The sequence below is a fragment of the Callospermophilus lateralis genome, chromosome 7 (assembly GCF_048772815.1).
Source record: "Callospermophilus lateralis isolate mCalLat2 chromosome 7, mCalLat2.hap1, whole genome shotgun sequence".
Classification (NCBI taxonomy): Eukaryota; Metazoa; Chordata; class Mammalia; order Rodentia; family Sciuridae; genus Callospermophilus; species Callospermophilus lateralis.
The window spans coordinates 54486283-54509984 of NC_135311.1; the positions used below are offsets into that span (position 1 = coordinate 54486283).

The 23702-nt window shown below is 43.3% G+C and overlaps 1 protein-coding gene across 1 annotated transcript; it reads right to left on the bottom strand.

Annotated features, from left to right (window-relative positions):
* Positions 1 to 12159: 12159 nt before the first annotated feature.
* LOC143404270 (PRAME family member 6-like) lies at positions 12160 to 14881 on the bottom strand. The gene is made up of 3 exons (XM_076862504.1): positions 14616 to 14881; positions 13709 to 14062; positions 12160 to 12733 (listed from the first exon to the last, which is right to left on the bottom strand). Exons 1-3 carry the CDS (start codon positions 14879 to 14881, stop codon positions 12160 to 12162), a joined length of 1194 nt encoding a protein of 397 aa, XP_076718619.1.
* Between the last annotated feature and the right edge of the window lie 8821 nt (positions 14882 to 23702).

Consider the following 23702-nt stretch of genomic DNA (forward strand, 5'->3'; position numbering starts at 1 on the left):
CATCAGTATCCATCTCATACAGAAAACTATAATTTATCTTATAAAGAGAAATTCTATTTGCCTCTAGAATTTCCTTCGAACCAATGTCTAGTTGTTAGTTTTCTTATGTGTGGTTGACAATATCATGGTTCTGTTTTGATTTTATTTGAATTGTTAAATATGAGGGAGAAATGCTAATTATCAGAATATACTTGGAAAATACTTCAGTGTGCTTGGAAAATGATTGATTAATCCATTGGATGGATTAATCCACTGATTAGATAATAGCTCTCTTGATTTGATCATTTCTCCTCTTGCATTAATACAGCAGTTGTTTTTTAAGTTTTAAAAAACATTTATTACAGTGTATTTTTACATACTTATATACTATAATAAATTGTTCTATTTTTGGTTATCGTTGTTTTCTTATGGTGACTAATGTATGAATCACACTTCCTCATGGGTATGTATTTGCAGGAAAGAACTCAGGGTTTCTACTATCTGTGGTTTCAAGCATCCACTGGGGTCTTAAAGTGTCCCCTGAGGATACAGGAGAGGGACTGCTTTACTGGGATATGGCACCTCGGTAATTGTATACAACAGGAAACCAAAGAGTTCATCCCTTGAATTCTCAAGTTTCTATCCATTTACTTAAAGAATTCATGTGGATGTGCCAATATTGTACAAGGGACATTGTGCAGAAAGACGGTCGATGAAGGCCAGGTTTGGCTCCATAAAATAAAAAAATAAAATTAAAATGCAGGAAGGAAGAGAATTCCACGGTGGGGGAGAAAAAAAGCCTAAATTATTTGAAGCATTGTCTTTCGGGCTGGAGGCTACATAACAGCAGCATGGTGTGCTGGGGCTACCTTGCGCACATATTATATCGCTCGATCCACATGAACAGCCCTGTGCAGTACTGACCCATCAACCATGAAGAAACAGACTACGAGAAGGCCCCCAGCCTTTCCACCATTTCCTACACAGTTACTCCCAACCTCGTTGAGGCAAGGGGAGGGCAACCAGGACTTGTGACTCCAAAACGTTTGCTTTTTGCTAATGGCCCCTAAAATTGTAAGTAAATCTTATGTAAATTTTTTCTAATAAAGCAAAGTGAGCAAGGACTTGAGGGGAACACCCAAAGCACAGTGGGAACAGATGCGAGTCCTTGAAGGTAGCTTTCCTCCCAGGTGCGCTATCTGTGGTGTGGCCCTTGGGTTCCCCACCAGCTCTCTCTTGAGACCTGGGCATTCTGAAGTCAAAGGCTGTCTTTCGGGGCAGCTGAGGAAGACTGTGCCTCCTGCAAGGACATACAGCTTCCCCATCTGGACAGAAGGGCATTTCCCCACTTTCCACCTGGTTTGCTCCAACCCCTTCCCCGCCCCGCCAGCTTCTCCAACTTTTTTCATGCTGCCCTAGTCCTAGGGATCCAGGGCCCTTCTAAGGTCTTGTTCCAGAAATAACAATGCACAAAAAGAGCTTGTGATTAGGCGGTCCTGCGCTGCCCACCTCGAAGGAAGTGGGGCCCCAAGAGAAGACCCGGCAGTGCCATAAAGGGAGCCATCAATGCTGACAGCACCCAGCACCTTTGAGCTGCTGGACACGCGAATTCTCGGTCTCAGACTCTGAGTCTGTGAGAGTGGGACCCAGGAATGTTTGTTGAACCATTTTTTTGGTGGCTTTTCAGGCATGCTAAAGTTTAGGGGACCAAGGCATCTCACCGGGGGTGGGCCATAGAAAGCACCTAGAAGCTCCTAAATCCTCCACCCAGGCAGGGAGAGGCTGCAAATCATCTGCTACTAAACACTGAAGTTGCCACTGGGGGTTGGTGACTTAAAGGGGCCTCTGTGCTTTCTCAATGACTTTGGCTTTCTCAGTGACACCGTCCTTCCCACGTAAAGGGTGAGTAACCCTTCTTAATACAGCAGATTTTAAAGGACATAAAAAACCAGCCTCTATCTCAGAGCAAAGCCTGTCCAAGGAAGGGACATCACCTTTGTCCTTGGAAAAACCCACAGAGCACTCCTAAGCACATTCCCACCCTGCTAAGTTGTTTATCTACAAATAACAGGAGAGATCTGCTGTGCCAGGTGTCCCTGACTTAGTCAGGCTAGGTGACATAGCAGTTCCCTAGCAGCCACCAATCATCATGAGACAGGGAAATACCTGGGATGCCAGATGACCCTCCCAGTAGTTAATGGTAGTTGATAACCTATTGGGAAGCCATGTAGTTCAGCATGTACGCCCCTCTTGGCTTAAAGGAATCAGTTCAAATGAATACACCTTTTGTACTGACCAATCACCCCTACGCAACTTGTTCCTGCCAGTTAATGTGCTAATCATGTTTTAGAGTTGTTATTTGATTTTCCCGCGGTGTGTGATGGTTTGATAAGAGATGCTATGATGAATGTAAAGTCCCTGCCCTCTCCAAAGAATGTATAAAACTGCTGTAACCCCTGTGCTTGGGGCCTCTCAGCGTCACCAGTTGCTGTGAGGACCCAGCTAGCTCGCAATAAACACCTCTTTGCTGCTTACATCGATCTTGGGTCTCTGGTGGTCTTTGGGGGTCCCAAATTCGAGCATAACAGACACCTCATATCCAAACCATGACTGAGACACATACCTTTGACCCACGTACACTTCTCGCCAACTTCTCAAAGAGCTTATAGAGACTAGACTCTGCCTGCTAAGGTCCTCTGACAAGACTGGTTTTAGCTGGGGTAATGACAACTCATCACCTTGAACTAGGGAGAGCAGGGAGGTTTGGATGGAGAGGTTCCCCCAGGGCAAAGCTTGCCAAGAGGCAGTTGGCAGGCTTGCACAATGTTTCAACATGGCCTGAGGTTGTTTTCATTTCCAGAAGGCTGTTGAGAGGACCACATTCCCCAGGGTGAATTAACAAGAAATAGGGACACTATCAGAGAACTCAGTGACACCAGGTTGGAAAGACTGGCTTGCACTTGAGTGACTTGGCACCCTGGGCAACTTGACTGGAGGCTGATGATTTGCACTACACAGAGGAGTAAAGCTTCTCTTGGGTCAGGGATATTTCTGTAGTGACAAGGGTAGCAAGACTGGCCATTAAGGCAGATGGGGAGTTGAGGTCTTGGGTTCCCAGAAATGACATGAGGCCAGGCTCTGCCTGCAGCAAGAGTCACAGGATCTCTAGTCCAGGAAAAGCAAAACCCAGCAGGAAAGCTAGATTCACCAGCAACTAGGATCCAGTTTTCCAGTTTCATCTACCCAGCGACCTCAGAGATGCCCTTATCTCAGGAGCAGAAACCAAGGCCTTGGGACCAGCACCTTCATATCTAGCTGACAGAGACCTCAAGTTGAGCCCTAAAAGACTCGAAGGCCAACATGGGTTTGTATTCAAGTTCAAACTCTCCAAGCATCAGGACACTACCCAGGAGCACCAACAGTGCTTCTTCCTCCAGCCACTGTGTCCAATAACAAAAAGAAACAAACAGAAAATCTCTTTCTGGGATGGGGGAGATGTAGTTGTGAATTAATTTTCAAGTCTAGTCTCCAGAGTCAGCACCAAACACAGAAAAATGAAATCTGAAGCCAGAGCCACCTGTAAATCAGCCACTAGAGGGCAGGCTTGTCCCAGTGCATCCCCTCTCCCTCTCCCCCAAGCAATTTTCTACTGCTGGGTTCTAGAGTCAGATTAAATTGTGCCCAGTAGAGGGAATGATCAGCCATTGGGTGGACTCTGCCTCGGGTCCCTTAACTGGTTTATTTTCCTGTCGCTTCTTCTCTTCCTCCTCCTCCTTATTGTCCTTTTTGCCACTCTTTCTCCTCCCTCTTCTTCATCTCCTTCTTTCTTCATACTGGGCATTGAACTCAGGGGTGCTTAAGCACTGAGCCACATCCCCAGCTCTTTTTATTTTTTATTGAGGCAGGTTCTCACTAAGTTCCTTAGGGCCATGGTAAGTTGCTGAACCTGCTTTGAACTCACTATCCTTCTGGCACAGCCTCTGATGCCACTGGGATTACAGACACTTGCCACCACATTTGACACCTAGCCATATTTTCTTTTGAGACAGGATCTCACTATGTTTTCCAGACTAGCCTCAACCTCATGATCCTCTGGTTCCAGCCTCTTGAATAGCTGGATTATAGGCAGGTACCACCATGCTCAGTTTAAATGTAAGCCATGCTAAAAGCCCCATATAGTATTTGAGAGCATTTGGAAATAAGAGATGGAAAATGCTAAGTCTGAGATGAGGCTTGATTGTCATGTGTATCCTGTACACATGACAGTGTGCCACTGTGGAGTGAAATCCAGGGAAAGAAATAGATCAGAAAAGTTCAGCCTATTAAAAATATTGTGTAGCAGCTGGTTTGGTGACGTGCCCCTATAATCCCAGCTACTTGGGTAGTTCAAGATGCCCTCTTCCTAGCACCTCCCCCCAACCCTGTTTTGTCAGAGTTTGACATGGAGTGGTGTCATTTTGATGGAAAACTTTCACCATTAGCTCCACCTGTAAGTACACAGGAGTTCATGGCTGATAGACATCTTCAGCAAGAACATAACAAATGTTGGTTTCCTTGAGTTGTTTGATACTGATGGCAACAGTTTGGAGTGTGTGTGGTTGTAGAAAAGTGACTAAAACCCTTTAAAATCAGAAAGGCAAGCATGGGGACTATTAAAAGAATAATTGCCAATGGCCAAGTGATAGGTATGGTGATCCTGCTAGCTTGTCTGATTATTTATTTATTTTTAGTATTGAAGATTGAACCCAGGGGTTCTATACAAGGTTAGTAAAAGGTCCGTGTTTCCAGTGTCAATCCAATAACCAGGACACAGTTTTCAGAAAAAGGAAAAAGAATATTTATTACTTTCTAGCAAAGGAGGAACACAGAGGACACCTGTCCCAAAGGCTGTAATCTGCCCATCAGCAGGAACAGGTTGTTTGTAAAGAGGTGTTTCAGAGAAAATGAGATTAGAGAAAAAAAAAACCAGGAAGAAGAAGATCAGGGAAAGGAAGTTCAGGGATGAGAAGGTTAGGGAGAAGGTTTGGGGGGGAAATGTAAGTTTCAAGGCACAAGAGATATAGTGAGAAACTGATGTGACTCCATTTTTGAGAAACCAGCCTCAACCTCAGAGCAAAGCCTGTCCAAGAAAGGGGGCATGACCATTGTCCTTGGAAAAACCCACAGAGCACTCCTAGGCACATAACCACCCTCCTGAGTTATTTATCTATAAATAATGGGAGAGATCTTCAGTGCCAGGTGTCCCTGACTCAGGCTAGGTGAGGACTCATAGCAACCCCCTAGCAACCACCAATCAGTATGACACAGGGAAAGTACCTTGCATGACAGATGACCCTCCCCGTAGTTTATGGTGATTGATAACATGTTGGGAAACCATGTAGTTCACCACCTACTCCCCTCATGGCTTAAAGCAATCGGTTCAGAAGAATCCTTCTCTTGTACTCACCAATCACCCCTACCCAACTTGTTCCTGCCAGTGAATGTGCTAATCCTGTTTTAGAGTTGTTTTATGATTTTCCTATGGCATGTGATAATTTGCTAAGAGCTTCTATGATGTATGTAAAGTCTCTGCCTTCCCCCAAGAGTGTATAAAACTGCTTAAACCCTGGGCTTTGAGCCTCTCAGTGTCACCAATTCCTGCATGCACACAGGATCCAGCTAGCTCGCAATAAATGCCTCTTTGCTGCTGACATCGATCTCAGTCTCTGGTGGTCTTTTGGGGGTTCCGAACTGGAGCATAACAATAATAAAAGAGCATCAAGCGAAGCCCTGTTTCACATTCCCAAACCCCTCTTTTGTGGAGGAACTGGGAATTGAATGCAGGGTTGTTTTATCACTGAGCACATACGCAGTCCTTTATGTTTTTATTATGAGACAAAGTCTCACTAACTTGCCAATTTGTCCTTAAGCTTGCAATCCTCCTGCCTCAATTCCTGAGTTGGCAGAATTATAGGTGTATGCCACAGTGTCAACTACAACCACTTTTTTTAAAACACCCACCCCCAAATTTTATTCAGTAAAAGAAGATAACACAAGTCACTACTTTAAGAGAGAGAGAGAGAGAGAGAGAGAGAGAGAGAGAGAGAGAGAGAGGAGAGAGAATTTTTTGATATTTATTTTTTAGTTTTTGGTGGACACAACATCTTTATTTTATTTTTATGTGGTGCTGAGGATCAAACCCAGTGCCCCATGCATGCCAGGTGAGCGTGCTACCACTTGAGCCACAACACAGCCACAAGTCACTTTTTTCTTTTTCTTTTTCTTTTTTTGGCACCAGGCATGAACCCAGGGACACTTAACCACTGAACCATATTTCTAGTCTTTTTCAATTCAGTAAATACAACCTAATGGAAGAGATTGAAGTGTAAGTTAGAAGTGAAAGATGGAGACCAGGCAGAGATACATAAGGGAGTTTATTTTTCAGACTTGACAAGAAAAGGCCATCTCTATAGAGAGAGGGCAAAACAGGCTTGAGTTGTGGATCTTTTATAAAGGAGACTCAGGAATCAGAGCTGAGTGGGTCCAAGTGCTGGTGGTTAAGGGTTGGGTTGTTATGAGGGGGTGATGAGCCTTTCTCAGAAACACCCTTGGGTGGGAAAGTGAAGCTTTTTCCTGAGATGGCAGCTGTCAGTTAAGAGGGCCATTCAGGTACTAAGCAAGGACCTTATATTCCCTCTTTTTTGTTTTTGTGTTGGGCCCATAGGGAACAGAAATGTAGGTCAATCTTCTCTAACTGCTTCCTGCTGGGAAGGGTCAGTGTTTGAATCATTGGCACAATGGGGGAGGTTCAGTGGTAGTGGAATGCTGTCCCACGTGGCCCAGTTTTGGTGAGGGATTAAAAATCATTCAGCAGAGGAGAGCTGTGTTTTCCTATGTTCAAGGTCTTGTTGGAGTTGTTTTATCTTGTGCTTTACCAGATTGATTGACATGTTAGTAGCATTCCTCCTGTAGGTTCAGATAAATCCACCTTTCTTGGCCATAAAATGGTCAAGGCCCCTTGGATTCTGCAGAGCCACAGCAACTAAAGAATCAAGCTGCCATTGTATGGCTAGTATGTTTGAGTAAGTTGCTGTAAGTCCCATGGATACTGGAATGGTAATCACTGGTGGTAGCACCTCTGGGAGGTGAGTGCAGAGTGAGGGAGGAGGGCAAAAATGAAAAAAGGGGAGATGGCACTCATGGTTCTGCAGTGTCCTCGTGGTCCTCAGAGACCAAAGGAAGATTGGGGTTTCAACCTTGGAGAGACACAGTTGAGAGGGCCTGTGCATCTCAGTGTACAAGAGGGCAGAGAGGACTGTTTTAAGTGGGGGTTAGAAACTTGATATGGGATGCCCTCAAGTGGGCCACCACGCAAGTGTTAAGAATGACCCAATAGGGTCCAGTCCATTTTGCAGAGAATTCAGAGGAGGAGAGGAGCTTATTGGGGATGGTAAAAGTACCAGGTCACCAGAAGACAGAGTGGGAGAAAGAGAAGAGGCAGAATTGGCTTTGCCAGAATAACATCCCTGTGTTGCCAAAGAGGGATCCTAGTGTATGCAAGAAGGGGCCAGAAAAGATGAGGAGCAAGGGGTAGTGGAGAATTAGGCAGGGAGCAGGGAGGTGGGTTGACTATATAGAAGTTCAAAGGGGAGATTTTGAGTGGCTTTTTTGGGAAGGCCTGTGACAAAGAAAGAGCCAAGGGAGAAGTTTAGCCTCAATGTAAATGTAATTCAAGGGACAGTAGGCAATGAGGGAGGCTCCCTTTACCAAAGCGAAGGCTCTGATGAGGGCAACAAGTTCAGCCTGCTGATATTAGGAGTGGAGCCCCTTACACTACTGAGGCTAGAGAGACTATTGCCTACCCTTCCCCGTGAATTCCCTTCTGAAGGAAGGGGGAGCCATCTGTGAACCAAGACTCAGAGTGAACTTGCCAAGGGAAAGGGATGGGAAGGTCTAGAATCTTGGTGCTGGGCCAAGATCTAAGTTAACTTCTGTGTCTCAAGAGGAGACTTGTCACTTCCATCTCTACGGGGTAGACTTGTGAGGAGGAGGGGAGGATAAGGGTAGAGTCACTTCCCCAAAGGAACCTGTGTGTGGATAAAGAAGAAGAGCCCTAGGTGAATGGAAGAAGGTGTGTGGTCATTGTCCTGGCCCTCAGGCCAGGGTCCAAAGCAGCTTAAATCCCCAGAGGGGTGAAAAAATCATCTGGGATCAAGTCTGCTCTGCAAAGAGAGGGACAGCATTAGCAAGGAGGGAGAGCAGGTGTTGTGATTGGGCAGAAAATGGAGGAGGTTTTGAGACAGATGTGAATGGGCTCATGATGTGAGGTAATAGAAGGATTGGAAATGTCCACCTCAGAAGCAGGTCATGGGAAGGCACTGGACAACAGAATAGGGGATGGTCCTAAGGTAAGGGTGAGGGTAAGAGGAGAAGCACGTGAGTCTGCATGGAAGCATCTATGAGGGGAGAAGGAGAGCATAGCCCCCAACTTTGTGAGGGTGTCCCTTCCCATAAGGGGAACAGGACACTGTGAAATGACCAAACAGAAATGAGTAAAAATTAGAAAGCCACAAGCACAAACAAGGCTAGGTGAATGTAAGGGTTGGTAGTTGGCCCCCAGAAAACCTTGAGGACTGAATATGTAGCCTGGTGTCTAGGAGGTAGGAGATGGGTTGACCAAACATGTGCAGTGTTACCCTGTGTTTCCATGGAGTGATGGTAGTGGTTGGGTAATGGGGTCCTGGATCTTTTCAATCCTCTGCATCCAGTCCTAAAAGTTTGAAAGGGGAACTGAAGGGACAGATGTCCGGGGAGCCCCCATGTGCTCAGGGAATGTGAACAGCAGAGTGTCGCTCTTGTGACATTTAGGACAAAAATCCAGAAATTATGAGGCTTGGGACATATACAAGCCCAGTGACCCATCTGATCACATTTAAAACACAGTCTGAGTGGTCCTGAGGGACAGATAGCTTGAGCGATCATCTGATATCTCAGCTTTCAGGCCTTTTTGTCTCTCTCATTATACACCTTAAAGGTCACTTCCAGAACCTCAGCTTTGGGATTTAGGAACCCCTTCTCAAAGCATGTGTCACAAGGAGAAAAAATTGCAATGTATGCAGTCCAGGGGGAGAAATAAAGAATGTCCACATGCTTCTGCCCATTTTAGTGCTGTATTCACTCAAATTATTAAATACAATTTCACTCTATAGGTTTTTTTTCATATTTATTTTTTAGGTGTAGATGGACACAACATCATGCCTTCATTTTTATGTTGTGGTGAAGATTGAACCCGTGTCCCACCCATGCTAGGCAAACGCTCTACCACTGAGCCACAATCCCAACCTCTATAGGTTCTTAATCAAGAAAATGACAATCCTTAATGCTAGGCACTGCAATGGACATAATAAATTCACAGCAAACAATTCTAGATTAATTTTAAGCATTGCAAACACACTTAGTCATGACGGGCTAGTGACAGACATTCCCTCTGCATGCTTATTCTTCTCAAGCCTGCTTGCTGAGCCAATCCCCCCAAAACACCTTTTACCTTGTAGGGGAACCAAAGAATACTTCTTTCTCCCTGTTCTCATGGGTAGTTTTTAGGAGTCTCTGCTGTGTCTCTAATAACTCTCTTCCAATTTTTGTCTTTTCTATTTAGTACTAATAAGGTTCTTGCTTAGCACCTGGATGGCCATCTTAAATGACAGCTGCCATTTTAAGAAAAACATTTCACTTTTCTGCCCAAGGGCATTTCTAAGAAAGGTTCACCACTCCCTCATACCAAACAAACCCTTAACCACCTGCATTAGGGCCCACTGAGCTCTGATTCCTGAGCTTCCCCCATAAAAGTCCCAGAACTCAAGCCTGTTCTGCCTCTCTCTCCTACAAGAAGATGGCCTTCACTTGTCAAGTCTGAAAAATAAACTCATGTGTATCTCTGCCTGGTCTCTGTCTTTTATTTCTTGCTTATCTGTCTTTCATTCTTTGCTTTCCTTTCACCCTCATCCCAGGTTTTCCGTTTATTTATTTATTTATTTATTTTGGAAAAGAATATTTAAAGACATCAATTTTACATGCCAGTGTATACCAATTAAATGTATAATGTATAAATACAAATTAAAGAATGCATTTCATGGTGTTCATATGGGCTCTGGTTCTCCTCACAGATAGACAATTTTCTTCAAATTAAAACTTACGCCTGGAGTCACATCAATATTGGATTTATTTATTCACTTATTTGTTTATGTACTTTCTGGTTCTGGGAATGGAACCCAGGTCCTTCCACATGCTAGGCAAGTGTTCTGCCACTGAGTGTATCCCCAGGCCCTCAGTTAATTTTTATAAGTTCACTCATTTCTGTAGAAAAGCATAGGTTCTGGGTTCCTACATTGTGCAGGTGAAATTGGCCAGTGTTCCAGAGGGGTTCTAGACTCTTTTGATGCAGATGCACAAAGGAATATGCACCTTTCAGTAGCACTCCAGGGAGTGAAAACCAGTCCCTTTCTAACCCGGCCACCCTTATACACCCAGTCCTGTTTATCATGACATCCTATAGTTGTGGAATGTCTCACAGCACAAATGAAGCTAGAGTCATAAGATGAGGAATTCAAAGAGCAATCTTGGTGCTTTATTCCCAGGGATGTGTGGGGACACTTGCAGCTCACAGTCCTTATACAATTCAATGAGTCTGGACACAACAGAATATCTTCAAGTACCTTTTTGTCATGAAAACCCTTAAAACAACCAGTGATGACACATCTCATATTGCAGATCTCCCTTGCCTTTATTTGATCTTAGAATTTAGCAGCAGAGCAGAATGAATGCTGTTCAGAACTTGCCCCCCGCCCCAAACATAAGTTAGATGTAGAGCCAGAGGAAAAAAAGTGTCATAAAGAGGGGAAAGGCACACAGATCGCTGTGTGGGTGACAGATGGGCTGGCTGTGTAGGACCTGAACTCTGCTACCTGTTCAAGAGTGAGCTACACTTTGCTTACACATCCAACTGGGTTGTAGTTTACTGGGTATGAAGAAGCCTTCAGGCTCAAATTAGAACACATACACAGGCAACTTTAGGATAACTCAAAAGAAGATTGGGTGGACCTCCTTCTCCTCCTTGGATGGGAAGCTAAAGCTAAGGTTACTGCATAACCCCACCAGCCTGAGTCCTCAGCAGGAATTGTCATTTAGGGGATCTTGGTCTAGGACCAGGCAGCACAGGCAGGGTCACCCATTTTCCCACAGCCACCTTATCCTTACTCATCCTCTGATCAAAAGCTGATTGAAAACCTTGTGTCCCTCAGTAGGGAGACATGGGAAGTGTTAAGGGAAGGTCTGTCAGTTATGAGCAGCCTTCTCCCCCACCAGAAGGTGGTAATTTATTAAGTTTAGTTTAGAAACATTTGCAAGTGTTATCTCTCTGTATAATTCTACTATTTTGATGAAATCTAATTTGGATGGTTTCATTGGCCATGACTACATTATTTCAGGAAAGACTTGGTAGCTGGATGTCAGGCAAGGTTTTGTAAGGCCCAGAGACCCTATTTTATTCTCATTGCATCCAAAGGCCAAGATGCCAGGTTTGTAGGTCTATGTAGAGGCCCACAAGGATGGGTAAGCCTTGAGGGTCTGGGTGGCACTGAGATTTCCTAAAAAGGGCTTTTGAAATTTTACTGTCGACTTAGAATGTTCCAGACCTCCTGTGTTCCCCTACAGTGTAGCCACAGACAATGAACTGATTTCAATTTGATGGGTTGAGTTCCTGGGAATGAACTTCATTGATTACCAAGTACTTGGTGGTATTTCTCCATTAGCCCCTGGACTATTCCAGTGTCAAAAATCAGAAAACTAGGTAAAACCATCATGGAAGATGTCAGAGGACTAATCTTGAGATTCTGTTCATTTCAGACTATGTATTTATGGACCATCCATGAAACAAAATAGTTTTTTCATGTGCATGAAGCATATAACCCATTGTAAAAATTAGGGTCCCTAGTTATGACTCTATACAGACACATATGGCTCTATACAAAAGGTCCAATCTTCAGGGACTTACTTTCAATGTAGCCCCCAGCATCTGATTTCTTTCCCGATCCATACTTCAGGCAGTGTCTAAAATACTGGGCTCTGAGTTTCCTTCATGATCCCTCTACATCCTGGTTAAACATCCAATTGAATAGAGGGCAGCTTTTTATACACACCCAACTAGGCAGTTGCTGGAGAGGAACAGTGAATGAGGCCCTGGTTGTAGAGAAACATGCGGCCACATTGAGGACATGAGACAGTATGGAAAATAAGGACCTTTGGCTGCCTAAAGACCTTCAGTATTGCTGTGAACTCAGCACAGAGTTGGGAACATCTCCTGGGGTGGATGGCACCCTGGGCATCATAGCTCTCCAGAGGGGCAGGGTATAGCTCTAGGCTCAACTGGCTCAGCCTGGCAGTGTGCCACAGCAGGTCCCTGAGGACCAACATGGAGATGTGATTCTGGAATAAGCACAAGGCCCTGAGCTGGGAGCAGCGGCTCAGGGCAGGTAGAATGGCTTGGAGCTGGGAGTCCGCGATCTCACAGGCTTTCAAGTTCAGGCTCTTCAGGATGGCTGCAACAGTCTCCAGAAGAATTTGGAGGGGCTCCAGACTAAAATTTTTCAGTTTGATGCCCTTTAGATCCAGGTGTCTGAGCTGTCTGGTGTTTGGGCATTGGGAAAGAAAATTCCAGTCTAAATCTGACAGCGGGCAGTTGGTTAATGAGAGGGCTTTCAGGGGCATCTTCAGGTGACTAAGGAAGAACCAGGAAGTTAGTTCTGAGGGAAAAGATGAACTGGCCCAAACTCATGGTCACTGTGATCCTCTGATCATGGTTGACATTTTGTAGAATCTGCTCATTCAGATCACTCCATCTCATCCTGAAACTCACCACTACGTGTGTGGCCAGGTGGCTCCTCCATCTCTATGAATGTTATCCTCAACGACGAGCAGAAAGCCACATATCTAGCCACAGGAACTCAGGAAGAGTCATTTACAAAAGACAAATCCAGGAAAGATGTGGCAAAACACACTGGGGTTAACCCCTGCAGGGCTCACTCCCTGTCCCCTCAGCAAGGTCTTATTCCCTGCTCTTCACTCACAACCCCTGAGTCATCACCAGGAGGTGGTTGTAGAGAAACATGCAGCCTTCCCAGGTGGTCATTAGAAGTGGGCTCCTCTGCTCCCAGATGGAGGACACAGAGCTTCCTTTTTGAACAGGTACAGGTGAGGGGGCTTCCCCTCCTTCAAAGTCCTTACCTCTACCCTGCATTGTACCCCTGTCACTGGACAGGCCTCCCAGGGAAGGAACCTCACACACACATCACTAGCTTTTGTCCCCATCAGCTGGCTTCCCAGTATGGTGGCACTTCCCAGACCATGGACCTGGTTTAGCCCTTTGCTCTAACACAGGTTAGGAGATCGAGCTTCAGGATACAATAGAACAGATGATGGGTTATTCACCTTCCAGTGACTTGTTCACCATGAGAGTGTCAGTGGCTGGCAAATAGTAGGTGCCCTTTCATATTTACTGATGCTCGTCTGCACAGGAAGCTCACCCTCCTTACTCACCTCAGCAGCTGCTCCAGGTGGCCCTCGAGGAGAAGGACAGCATCTACACAGGGTTATTTACCTTCCAGTGTCTTATTAACCATGAGAGTGTCAGTGGCTGGTAGGTGAAAATTTCCTGTAACTGGTCTGCAGAGGATGCTCACCCCCCCTTACTCACCTCAGCACCTGTTTTAGGTGGCCCTCGAGGAGGAAGACAGCATTGGCACAGAACTTCCACAGGCAGTCCATCCTGAGGAACTTCGAGGTGAGCAGGGCAAGCAGCTGCTCCTTCTCCTCTTCGGAGGTGTAGGCAGGCACATAGAACTGGGAGACAAGCAACTTCCTCAGATTCTTCATCTGGCCCAAGAAAGGGGCACAAGCATCCAAGGTGGAGGGCACCCAGGCGCAGTGCACTTCCACCTTCTGGACAGAGTCCAGCTGCAGCAGTCTCAGGACCTTCCTGGTGTGACAGGTGGGTTTCCCAAAGATCTTCAGCCTATTGCAACACAGGTGCAGCCTGTCCCTTCTCTGTCTGACCCACAGGAAAAGGTGGGTCAGGAATTCATCCTGAGGCCTTTCTGTGAGGCACATTGCTGGACCAAGTTTCAATGTTCAATTCTTCTTAATTTGTGCAGGCATTGACTGTGGCTCCAGAAAACATCCTCCAGAAATTCTGGGGAACATTCCACAAATTCAGCACCGGCAGTTTCCACCTCCTGCAGGGACGATAGCAGAGTCTCAGCCCTGAAGCCCCTTCTTTCACCTCCCAGCTGCTACTCCCTGTTCCACCTCTTCCTTCTGTCTCACTTTTCTCCATCCACTTCCCTCCAATCCAGCCTGGTGCCCCCATTTGTACAGACTGAGGCAGGGGCAGGTACAGCCTCCTTCATGTGTCATCAGAGCTGCCACAAGCACGTCCACATCTGGAAGCCTTTCCCAGATGGGGCTCAGTATGGCCAAGGCCTCTTCTTGCTGGCAGCACAAGAAGCCTATGGAGCACACTTCAGCACCCACTCTCCCTGCCTATACCCATCCCTTCCCTGGCACTGAGGGTGCTCCTTTCCAGGCCACCTGGGTCCACTCACCTGGGGTGATCCTGCTGGGCAATCAGCATGTCCAGCCCATCCAGGGTCACTTGGATTATCTCAAGCTGTGGCTTCCTCATCAGGGCCTCCAAGGTCAGGTGGGTGAAGGGCGAGCCCTGCACCATTTTCCTCAGGACCTCAGTGTGTCCCCTGCTGAAAGCCTCCACAAAGAGTGGTGGGAAGAGCTCTATGGGCAGGTCCTCCAGATCCAGGACAGCCCTGGACTTGGTGCTCAGCAGGCTGCTCCCTGCCAGCTCCAGTAGCATGGGTGGGGACTGGATGCTGATCCTGGGGAGTCTGAAAGAAGAAGGATCCTGGAAAATAGTCCAGGGAAAAGGTCACTATCCCATCCTTTGCCCACCACTGGGAAGCAGGTACTGGGGAGTCCAAAAACTCACTCCAACCTTAATGGAGGAAAGCCTTTGATTATTATTTTGTCCTTATAAAATGAGAATTTGTGTGTCATGTGACTTAATGCAGTAGACTCCTCAGTTTCAATAACTACAGTGGCTCATAAAGGAGTTGCCCTCACATGAGTGGTGTTATTTTTAATTTCAAAAAATTAAATTATAAAGCATGTGCCCATATTATAAAACACTTGGAAGTTACAAGGGTGTCTCATGAATACCTATTACACAGGTGAGATTCTGCCACCTTAGGGGGGAGTTGAAGAGAAAAAACAGATCAGAACAGAGTCTTTGAACTGTTGCATGAGATAGATTGAAGCTTTTTGTTTAATTTCTTTAAACAAATTATAAAATTACAAAACTACATAAGCCCTAAAGTATAATTTGGGGGATGAGGCAATATTGGGGATTGAATTCAGGACACTCAACCAGTTAGTCACTACCCCAGCCATATTTTGCATTTAGTTGGAGACAGGGTCTCACTGATTTGTTTAGCACCTTGTGGTGCTGTGGGTGGCTTTGAACTCTAATTCTCTGGCCTCCTCAAACTCTGGAGTTGTTGGGATTACAGGTGTTTGCCACCACACCCAGCAAAACAGTATAATTTTAAGGGCACACAAAATAAATATTTTTATTATCAAAAAATAGAATCTCAATCAATTTGAATGAAAAAAGGATTGCAATCCACTTCCTTGGTTAAGTTATTTTAAATTGGCTTCATCTGGAGCTCAGTAGAAGAGCACTTTCCTAGCACATATGAGGAACTGGGCTTGATCCTTAGCAGCATCATTATTAAATGATGGGCTGGGTACTTAACTCTGTTGATAGAGTTCTTACCTCACATGCACAAGGCTCTGGTTCAATCACCATACCTTCATATTAATAAATGGATAAATAAATAAATTATATTGTCCATATAAACTTTAAAAGATACAACAATTTATAAAGAGAAAAAGTGAGGGGCCTGTGTGCACAAGCCTGTAATCACAGGGGCTCTGGATACTGAGACAGGAGGATCATGGGATCAAAGTCAGTCTCAGCAAGAGCAGGCACTAAGCAACTCAGTGAAACCCTGTCTCTAAATAAAGCACAAAAAAGGGCTGGGGATTTGACTCAGTGGTTGAGTGGCCCTGGGTTCAATACCCCATACCAAAGAATGAAAGAAAGAAAATCGAAAGTGACATAAACCAAAGTGGAAATCCTAGTGTTCAGGATAAAGGTAAAACTACAGTGAGAGGCAAAATTAAAGTTCTAAATTGATTCATGAGAAAAGATAGGAACAAAATTGTTCCTGAATCCGCACAGGTGAGGTGGAAACGGTGTGGTGTTCAGAGCGGTGAGGTGGAAACGGTGTGGTGTTCAGAGCGGTGAGGGACTTACAGAATCTGTCCAGGTATGCAGGGTTCTCGGAGCCTCAGCAGGCCAGGCTGGTTCTCCTTAAGCTACAAAATTCTTGCATTTCTCTTCTGGCTCTGAAGAACATTTTATGGATCTCTCTGATCACGCCCCCGCCTCCATCTGATTGACTGGCCTCCAATCAGAAAGCAGTATCTGATCACGTTCTCCAATCTCCACTCATTTAATCCTGATTGGATTTTCTTCCTCCAGGTTGATTGAATTCGATGCTCATGCAGGTGCACAGAATCAGGGAGAGTATGAGAGTCAGGGATGCATCCCTTCATGCACTACACACCATGAACTCAATTTTGTCCACATGTGACCCTGCTGTTTCTCCCGTGACACAGAAAAGCACTGAATCCCTAAGAAAAAACAACACTTGAAAATATCTTTCAAATGGATCTTTGGCCATATCAAAATTATTTGAATTTTTTTCCCAGAAATTCCATAGTAAAAACAGCTTTTTAAAGACAGTGGTGTCATCCACAAAGACCACAGAATGGAAACCATGTTTACAACAGTCACACAAATGTCAAGTTACCTTGCAGCAAATCTTGGCACACTCAGAGAGGAAGAGCACACAAGGAGGGTGGAATCAGTCTTCTAGACTTAGGACAAGATTTCTCCTGTTTGTCTTTCTGTACTCAGGATTGAACCCATTGATTCTCTACCACTGAATCACATCACCTGCCCTTTTTATTTTTTGCTTTTATTTGGAGATAGGATCTCACTAAATTGCTTAAGTCCTCACTAAGTTGCTGAGGCTGGCCTCAAATTTGCCATCCTCCTGCCTCAGTCTCCTGAGTTGCTGTGATTACAGGCATGGGTCACCGTGCCCCATCAGACTTGGAAAAGTCTGAAATCCACTGAGGGTGGAAACTGTGAGCAACTTGGGAATTGGAGAGAAAGACACAGGGTTGGAAAGCAGGTGTTTCTGACACCAGGGAGGCCACCAACTGAAGAGTCTTCCTTCAGAATCAGGGACCACCCAGGGCACATCTCCCAGGCAACCTTTGCTCCAGGAAGTTTCCAGGGCCCTTTAGGCTGTGAGAAGTTCACAGGCAAAGAAAGATTTGAACAGCCTGAGTAAAAAGTAATTCAGGAATTGAGGAAGCAGAGACAGAAAGAGATGGAGTGCTTGGATGATGAGTCATGAGAGGGGAGGACTTACAGGGAAGATGTAGAAGGAATGCTTTGATTGGCGGCAGTTACAAAATTGCATTTCTGCTTTGTTATTCTGCCTTTGTGTTAGCTTTTTCACGCTGTCACTAAAAGACCCAACCCCAACAACTACAGAGGAGGAAAAGTTTATCTGGGGGCTCATGGTTTCAGAGGTCTCATGCACCCATGGCAGGTTGCATTCCTTGGGCCCTCAACTTCAAGGTGAGGCTGAACATCATGGCAGGAGATTGTGGAAGAGGGAATGTGGTCATATTATCAGAGAACAGAGAGGGAGATGGCCCCTTGCCAAATACAAAATAAACACACCATATTCACACCCCCAATGATCACATTCCTCAGCCATACCCCACCTGCCCCCAGTTATCACTCAGTTAATCCCATTGGGAATTAACTTACTGACAAAGTTAAGGCTATAAACCAATCATGTCTCCTCCAAAACCATTGTCTCACCGGTGAGCTGTTGGGAGACATAGCATCTAAACCATGATGGTCTTCTTGGGTATCTTGTTGGAAAATATCCCTGGTCACATGACAGTTGAATACTTACAGTTGAGGTTATCTTTGGTTTCTGTTTCACATAATAAATTACCACAAATGACCCACATTTAATCTCCTATGTGTGCAGTAAATAAGGGCTAAGGCTATTTCAGAGGCCTAATTGCTTTTTAGGTTCCACAACATTTGAAGTCTAGTCTCTGACTGAATTCTAAATTTCTCTGGCATTTGTGTGTGTGTAGCCAGCAGAAAGGGTGACTTCATGCCAGAGCCCTGCCTTCTCTTACCACACTTGACTTGGTGCAGGAGGCAGGTAGATGTTAACCATCAACCTAAGTCATAACAGACAGTAGCTCTCCAAAGAGAAAGTGTAGTCAGACATAATAGGGCAGGAATGCAGGACACCTAAAGAAAGATGAGTCAGAGCCCCATCCAGGATGCAAAGGGAGACAGAGTGTCAAAGGCAGCTTTGAATCAATCATCACTGGCTCCACAGATTCAGTACCAAGGGTGGCCTCAGTTCAAGGACAATAGGTGGCTACTGGCCAGGTGGTCTCTTAGAAAACATGGAGGGGGTGAGGATTAGGGAGGATTTTTTGCACAGCTGAGGTTGGGGCTTACTGTTTTGTGATAGTTCCTGCCATCAGGCAGGGATGACCAGGGACCTTCCCTTCGCAGCACCCTGCTTGCCCTTCATCAGGATTTGACATAGTTATTGCCTGTTGATTTGAGCACCATTTATGTTTCCCCCTTGGGTTGAAGATTTTTTTCTCTGGATGTATCACATAATGGTTGGGGTTTGATTCTATCTCAGTGCCAGGATAAACTTTTCCTGGTTAGTTCAGACCCTATTGGAGGGAATTAATAGATGACTAGGAATCAATGTTGAAACTCATTAAGCCACATTTGAACAACAAGGTTGATGTGGAGGGAGTGGCTCTCAGTGTCCCTCCAGCAAGAAGTCACTGTTAAATTCAATTTTGCTTGTTCATTAGGCCTTGGGTATCTCATCTCCAAGCTTTGGCCTTTACTATTCTATGAAGAGTTAGATTTTTGCACAAATTTTATGAGTATAGATGTTCATTTTTAAAAAATATTTAGGTCCTGAATTCATTTAAATTTTTTTTTATTTTTTTGCACTGGGAATTGAACTCAGGAGAGCTTTACCACTGAGCTACATCCTCAGCATTTTTTTCATTTTTATGAATTAATTACTTAGTTAATTAAATTATTCATCTATTCAGTTTGGCTACCAAAGTTTGAATGCAAGGGAACTATGCCACTGAGCTATATTCACAGCCCATTTTTATTTAATATTTTTATTTTGAGACAGGTTCTCACTGCATTACTGAAACAGGCCTTGAATTTGAGATCCTTCTGCCTTAGCCTGCTAAGTAGATGGTGTTATGGGGAGTCCCTCTAGAAAGGACTCTAAGTCTGAATTTCAAAGCAAAATAGAGCTTTACTTACATTACTAGGGACTGTCAACCACCACAGAGACTCAAGCTCTGTGAGAGAACAGCAACTTCCTGGTCCATCCAAAGACAATATAATCACAAATCCACAACTAAGTGACTTGCATATTGTTATGTAAGCTAACCAATCATAGAAATTACAACATTAATAAATGGGACCTCTGGGCTATAGGCAGGACCAGAAACTTCCAGTCAGCAAGCCATTACATTAGCTTTGCAGTTCAGTTAACCATGGTCCTGGGTTCAAGCAGGTTCTAGACAGTCTCATCCTGAATTTGGGTGGGGGTCAGCAGGGTGAGAATCTACTTCAAAGTCATATAGACCCACAGTAGCATTCAAACCCAGGATGTAGCTCTCCATGACAACCACTGTATCCTGAGTGTGGTCCAATTTGTGGAGTACAAAGTACAGAAAGGAAATTTTTTAAAATAAGAAAACAGCTTTCATTTCAGTTTCTCAGAAACAGCTCTTGTAACAGTTTTTCATAAAAGGAAGCAAAATGGAGTCTCAGGCCTGCCTATGACAGTTCTTGCTTTATAATTGTCTTATCTCACTTTTCAAAATTTTATATCCATCATCTATATTTTTATCTAATCCATAACCTATAACTGACACTTATTGATTGCATTTATCAATTCACAGCACAGCAGAAGGGATTATAATCGTTCACCACCACACCCTGTTTTGAATTACAATTTTGAAAAGGTAGAGCATTTGCGTAGCATGCATGAGGCCCTGGGTTTGATCTCTAGCATCAATAAATAAAGAAATAAATATATAAATAGATAGATAGATAGATAGATAGATAAATGAGAGACCTGTTTTCAAGTAAACTTGTTAGAGTATTTTTTTTCTTCTTAATCAATTAATCTGATTTTAGTTATGTTCAGAAAAAAAATCCAAATGATAACTCTTGATGATAAACATTTAGAATAGTAATGGTTAAAAATGTATTGGGAAATTACTATAACCAGCTATTAAAAAGGTGATTTGATTGGCATACATTTTAATTATAGTGTGCAGAATTATGTTTGAAAACATATGAGATTTTTAATGAATTTTTAACATTTTAAAGCAAATATTAATAAAATATCCAAATAAATATAACTTGAAAAAATTATGTCATATTTGACAGGACTTCCCATCATATCAAATTAGGCTATTTGCCTTAATGTCTCCCTACTAGAAATCTCTTAAGCAGCTTTGGAGTTCTCTGGAACATCCCAATGTTAGCTCAAGGTCAAATGACAATGTAGACTTTGATCTTAGAGAAGTTAGTAAATCATCTCAAAAGGTTTAAAGCACTTAATGAAACCTGGGGTCCTATATCATTATAAAAGATAAGTCATTTAACCAGAGTGATGAAAGATAATTAAAGCTAATACAGAAAGTTATGTCCTATGAAATGATACTTCAACTTTTTTTTAAAGAGAGAGAGAGAATTTTGTAATATTTATTTTTTTAGTATTCAGTAGACATAACATCTTTATTTTATTTTTATGTGGTGCTGACGATTGAACCCAGCGCCCTGCGCAGCCAGGAAAGCATGTTAAAACTTGAGCATCATCCCCAACCCATAGTTTTAACAGAGATGACTCAGTTTTCATTTTCCCAAGTAATCAGAGAACTTGATCAAACCAATTTGAACCCTAAAAACTTACTGTCCCCTCCTCCAGTACTGAGCATTGAACATTGGGCACGTTACCAGTAAGCTACCTGCCCAGTTATCTTTGTTTTATTTTGAAACAGGTTTGCCAAATGGCAAAGTCTGGCCTGAATCTTGCCATCCTCCTGCCTCAGGCTCCTGAGAATCTGGAATTACAGGCATAGCCCACCTCACCTGGCTTTAATGAACTTCTTAAAGTGCAGCTGTTTGAGAGATGTTCAACTGAAACATTCCATGTTGAAGCCATTACTGTTTTTAATTGTCTTTGGAATCATTTGCCCACCAATTTCAAAAAGTGCTTGAGAATGAACCATAATAGACTTCTCTGAAGTGCAGAAGAAAGGCTCTCCTGGAGTTTCTTTGGAATTAGCAGGTCCCATTCTGTGTTTTAGTAATCTCTTGAAAGACAATGATAAAAATCCTATGAACTTGTTTGAAAAGTTCGGGGTTTGGAAGCATTTGTGTGTGTGTGTGTGTGTGTGTGTGTGTGTGTGTGTGTGTTTGTGTGTGTAATGTTGTCGTTTTGGCAGAGTCCTCTTGAATGTCTATTATCAAATGACCAAGCTCAAGGACCTTCTCCTGCATGGTCCCCTGCCCTCCACTTTTGTGAGGTTTTCATACAAATAATTTTATTTTGATTCTGCAGTTCTTCACAGTAGCATCATCAGCTGGGACACTGTGGCCTTGGAATATTCTAAGCCATTACATGGTCAGCGTTGTATCCCTTGAGTTGTCTTAATCTGATGGCAATCACTTGGCATGCATGTGGCTGCTGGACTGTGTGTGTGTGTGTGTGTGTGTGTATTTAATGCCGGGGATTATGTATCTGGGGCACTTTACTACTGAGCTAGACCCCCAACACTTTTTATACTTTTGAGATAGGGTCTGACTATGTTGCCCAGGCTGACTTGGAATCTCTGATCCTTCTGTCTCAGCCTCCCAAGTTACTGGGATTGTAAGTGTTCACATCGCTCCTGGCAATAGAGCATTTAAAACCCTCAAGAGATTACATTGCACCAAGGAGCAAATTCCATAACTAAAAGGAGAATAATAGCCTCAGACTGCAAAATTCCTCTGGATGAACATTATACCAATACCGAGACCCTGAAGTAACTCTCAGACCACACATTGCCATTCCAATTAAGCCTTTATTGCTGGCCAGCAGCAGACACTCTATTCTCTAGATGGTCAGACTGGTGAACCCCCTTCAATTTGCCTCATATTTAAGCCAAAAAACCACAAAAGGGAGATTTGGGGGTGTAGCCAATGTAATCAAGAACATTGAATATGTAAAGAAGAGTAGTGTACTACAATTTTATTGATGTTTTTATATCAACCAAATTTTAGACTCTGTAATGTGGAACAATACTCTAAAATAACAGTTGCTGTTTCACCAGAGGTGTACAAACCTTCGTTTGTCCAGTTAGTTGCTCTAGAGAATTAACCTTAACAGACACAATGTAATTAATATTTTAAGAAGTGTTTGTCATTTTAATATGTAAATCAAACTTTGGTTTATATCAGAACATTAATATTTGCTCTTAGGGAATAACCTTGAATACTTTTAACTATTTGTGTTACAGATATAAACAACTTAGTTAAAAAGAAACATTTTAATAATTATCCTTTATTTAAGATGTTTATATTACTTGCTTAGACCCTAATGTTTACTTAGATGTATTATGATTATATTTTTACCACATAAAGACTTTCTTACCTGGAAATATTTTTTTTAATAAATATACATTTATATTTACAACCTTTTAATAATTGTTAATCCATGGATCCCTCTTTTTTGTTTATACATTATAAACCCTTATCAATTTCTGAATTTAGATAAATTAATCCATTTTAATAAGAGGAAATATATTTATAGTATTCTGTTAAGGTCTGTAAAAAAGTCAGGATGGCACCTGGTATTTTGCCAAGAAATGTTAGAGTCTTTAAACAAGTCTGCATGGTGCCTGGCAAAATGCCAGAGGGAGTGGTTTGTGAAGTAACAAAAGCGAGCCATTAAGTGTGTATATTCCTTATTGGTTGACTGCTGTATCTATTTTATGCTAATTAGATAAGCTGTGTAAAATGTATAAATACCGCTCCGGTCCTACAATAAACAGCTTCCACTCCTGCTGTATCAACATACACAAGTCATTCGTCACCCCTCAGTTATTTTTCCCAGCCAGCTGGGCTGCAGCAGTACTCTAATTGAAATGCAGTTGAAACCTCTTGACTTTTTGTATGTGGAATTATACCCACTGAGACTTTAAACTTTTAGTAACTTTGTTTCTGTGATAACATAAAATAATTTGAAATTTTTTAAATTTACCAATATATGTAAACACCAAAAGTGCTTAAATATTTTACCTTATGGAATTTAAGGAGTTAAGATTACTTGACATTATATTTAAGAGTTTACATTTAAACTTTGTAAACCAATCGGATGTCTCTAACAAACACATCCATG

What these genes read in the sequence shown, in the direction of transcription:
- LOC143404270 (XM_076862504.1), bottom strand. Translation starts at nt 14,881, where the DNA reads ATGCTACTGGAGCTGGCAGGGAGCAGCCTGCTGAGCACCAAGTCCAGG. An exon ending in GCCCAGCAGGATCACCCCAG is followed by an intron (nt 14,063 to 14,615) that starts GTGAGTGGACCC and finishes CCTGTGGGTCAG; the next exon opens with ACAGAGAAGGGACAGGCTGC. An exon ending in CACCTAAAACAGGTGCTGAG is followed by an intron (nt 12,734 to 13,708) that starts GTGAGTAAGGGG and finishes GTTCTTCCTTAG; the next exon opens with TCACCTGAAGATGCCCCTGA.